General features: G+C 33.2%; 1 protein-coding gene across 1 annotated transcript in view; it reads right to left on the reverse strand.

The window, feature by feature from the left end:
- The window catches only part of LOC106879978 (solute carrier family 12 member 2), a 46,631-nt gene extending 43,929 nt beyond the window's left edge, over positions 1–2,702 (reverse strand). Inside the window, exons 1-2 of the mRNA XM_052970803.1 lie at positions 2,696–2,702; positions 1,333–1,451 (exon numbers count right to left, since the gene is read on the reverse strand). Coding sequence (XP_052826763.1) covers positions 1,333–1,438 — 106 coding nt within the window. The 5' untranslated portion in view covers positions 1,439–1,451; positions 2,696–2,702. The remainder of the gene's footprint in view (positions 1–1,332; positions 1,452–2,695) is intronic.
- Positions 2,703–2,708: the final 6 nt, after the last annotated feature.

The raw sequence follows: 2,708 nt of genomic DNA on the forward strand, positions 1-2,708 counted from the left end.
ATATATATATATATATATATATACACACACACATACATATATATTATACACACACAGTAGGATCATGCAAATACTGAATGGTACAAAAACAAAATTGATCGATATATTATTCATCAAACACCAAGCAATTTCACAAACACAGAACACATATTCAAAATTATGAAATGTCGATTTAGTTGCATCAATAGCTAAAGAGACATTAATTAGCTTCAACAGCATTGCATTTACATCACCGTTTTCAACAGCTAAAGCTCTTTACTATAAACAGTTAATTTCAAAGCTAACAAAGTGTGATCTTGTTAGCTCTTTCATAAACTAGTTTATATATAACTTCAAAAATCAATTTCTCTTTGTCTTTTTCTCACACACACACACACACACACACAAAGTCATTCATATTTTACAATGTAAAAGCATTGCGGTGAAAGTCACTTATAATCACAATTGTAGCTATAAGATATTTTATTTGCTTAATGTTATCACCCCAATCCAGTTGTTAATGAAAAGAAAACACCTTGTCCTAAAGCAATCACCATAAGCAGCTTCTACCATATTTATTTATTTTCCCCCTCTCAAGAAAATTTAAGACTACCATCTTGCAGTATCTGAAGATAGAATACCAAATGGTGAAACAACACTAGCCAGTGCGTTAGTAATGAGTACAATGATGCAACTTTGATTTCAAAATATTATGCAAATGCGATTTCAACATATCATGCAAATTTGATTTCAATATATTATGCAAATTTGATTTCAATATATTATGCAAATTTAATTTCAATATATTATGCAAATTTAATTTCAATATATTAATGCAAATTGGATTTTAATATATCATGCAGATTTGTTTTCTATATATTATGCAAATTTAATTTCAATATATTATGCAAATTTGATTTCTATATATTATGCAAATTTGATTTCTATATATTATGCAAATTTGATTTCAATATATTATGCAAATTTGTTTTCTATATATCATGCAAATTTTATTTAAATATATTATGCAAATTTGATTTCAATATATTATGCAAATTTGATTTCAATATATTATACAAATTTGATTTCAATATATTATACAAATTTGATTTCAATATATTTTTTAGTATGAATTTCTTTTACCACAAAAATGTGCTGTGCAGATAATGAAGTCTTAAAACCCAACAGGCCAAGAAAGATGAAAAGAAAAATACTTTTCAAAAATTCTTTGGTAGGAATTCCTCCCTCCCCCAAAAAATTCTAACGAAGAATGTAAGATTAGAATTGATGCTTCGAAATGTCATTCAGACCAAAATGAAAATTATACTTTGTTTAGAGATTGGCTGCTCATACCTTCTTCGGGAGGTTCTTCTTCAATTTCTTTCCGTGGAGGGTCCACAAAATTCGGGTCACATTGAAAGCCTTCTTTAACACGAAGAATACCAACACCAAACTGCATATCAAATCCATCACTGGAAAAAAATAAATAAATAAATAAATAATAATAATAATAATAATAATAATAATAATAATAATAATAATAATAAAATAAAACAAACAAATGAGAAATAAAAATGAGGGCAACATCAGTTTGTGATTTAAGCACAAAGCCAACAATTTTGAGGGGAGGGGATTTAATCGATATGGTCAACTCCAGTATTTGACTGCAACTTTACTGAACCTGGAAAGATGGAAGGCAAAATTGACAATGGTAGGATTTAAACTCAGAATGTGAGAAGTTGAAAATAAATACTATAAGGAATTTATTTTTCTGATGGTTTAACGATTCTGCCAGCTCACAGCAGTATGAAATCTCTTTTGGTATATGACAGCATCTTCAAAAATATCTTCAACTATCCTGCTGGCATGGCAACAAAGACTTAGCAGGCTCCTTTCAATTTCTTATTTCTTTATTGCCCACGAGGGGCTAAACATAAAGGGGACAAACAAAGACAGACAAAGGGATTAAGTCAATTATATCGACCTCAGTGCATAACTGGTACTTAATTTATCGACCCCAACAGGATGAAAGGCAAAGTCGACCTCGGCGGAATTTGAACTCACAACGTAACAGCAGACAAAATACCGCTAAGCATTTCACCCGGCGTGCTAACGTTTCTGCCAGCTCGCCACATCTTTCAGTTTCTGTCCACGAAATTCATTGACAAGACCTTGGTCAGCCTGAGGCTATAATAGAAGACATTTTACCCAATGTGCCGTACAGTGGGATTGAACTCAAAACCATATTGGAAGTGAATTTCTTAACCACACAGCCTTGCCTTTGCCTGGCACATGGCTCAATGGTTAGAGCATCAATCTCACAGTCAGGAGGTAGTGAGTTTGATTCCCTGACTGGGCGGTGTACTATGTTTTTGAGCAAGACACTTTATTTCACATTGCTCCAGTTCACTCAGCTGTAGAAATGAGTTGCGATGTCACAGGTGCCAAGCTGTATCAGCCTTTGCCTTTCCCTTGGATAACATCAGTGGTACGGAGAGGGGAGGCTGGTATGCATGGGTGACTGCTGATCTTCCATAAGCAACCCTGCCTGGACTTGTGCCCACGACAGGAACTTTCTAAGTGCAATCCCATGGTCAGTCATGACTGAAGGAGGTCATTACCCTTCATATAATAAACAATAAGGCAGTGCTCCAGCATGGCCGCAGTCAAATGACTGAAACTAGTAGAAGAATAAAAGAATAGTTTTATTACTTACTGAATGGTATTAA

This window comes from Octopus bimaculoides, chromosome 9 (assembly GCF_001194135.2).
Source record: "Octopus bimaculoides isolate UCB-OBI-ISO-001 chromosome 9, ASM119413v2, whole genome shotgun sequence".
Taxonomy (NCBI): Eukaryota; Metazoa; Mollusca; class Cephalopoda; order Octopoda; family Octopodidae; genus Octopus; species Octopus bimaculoides.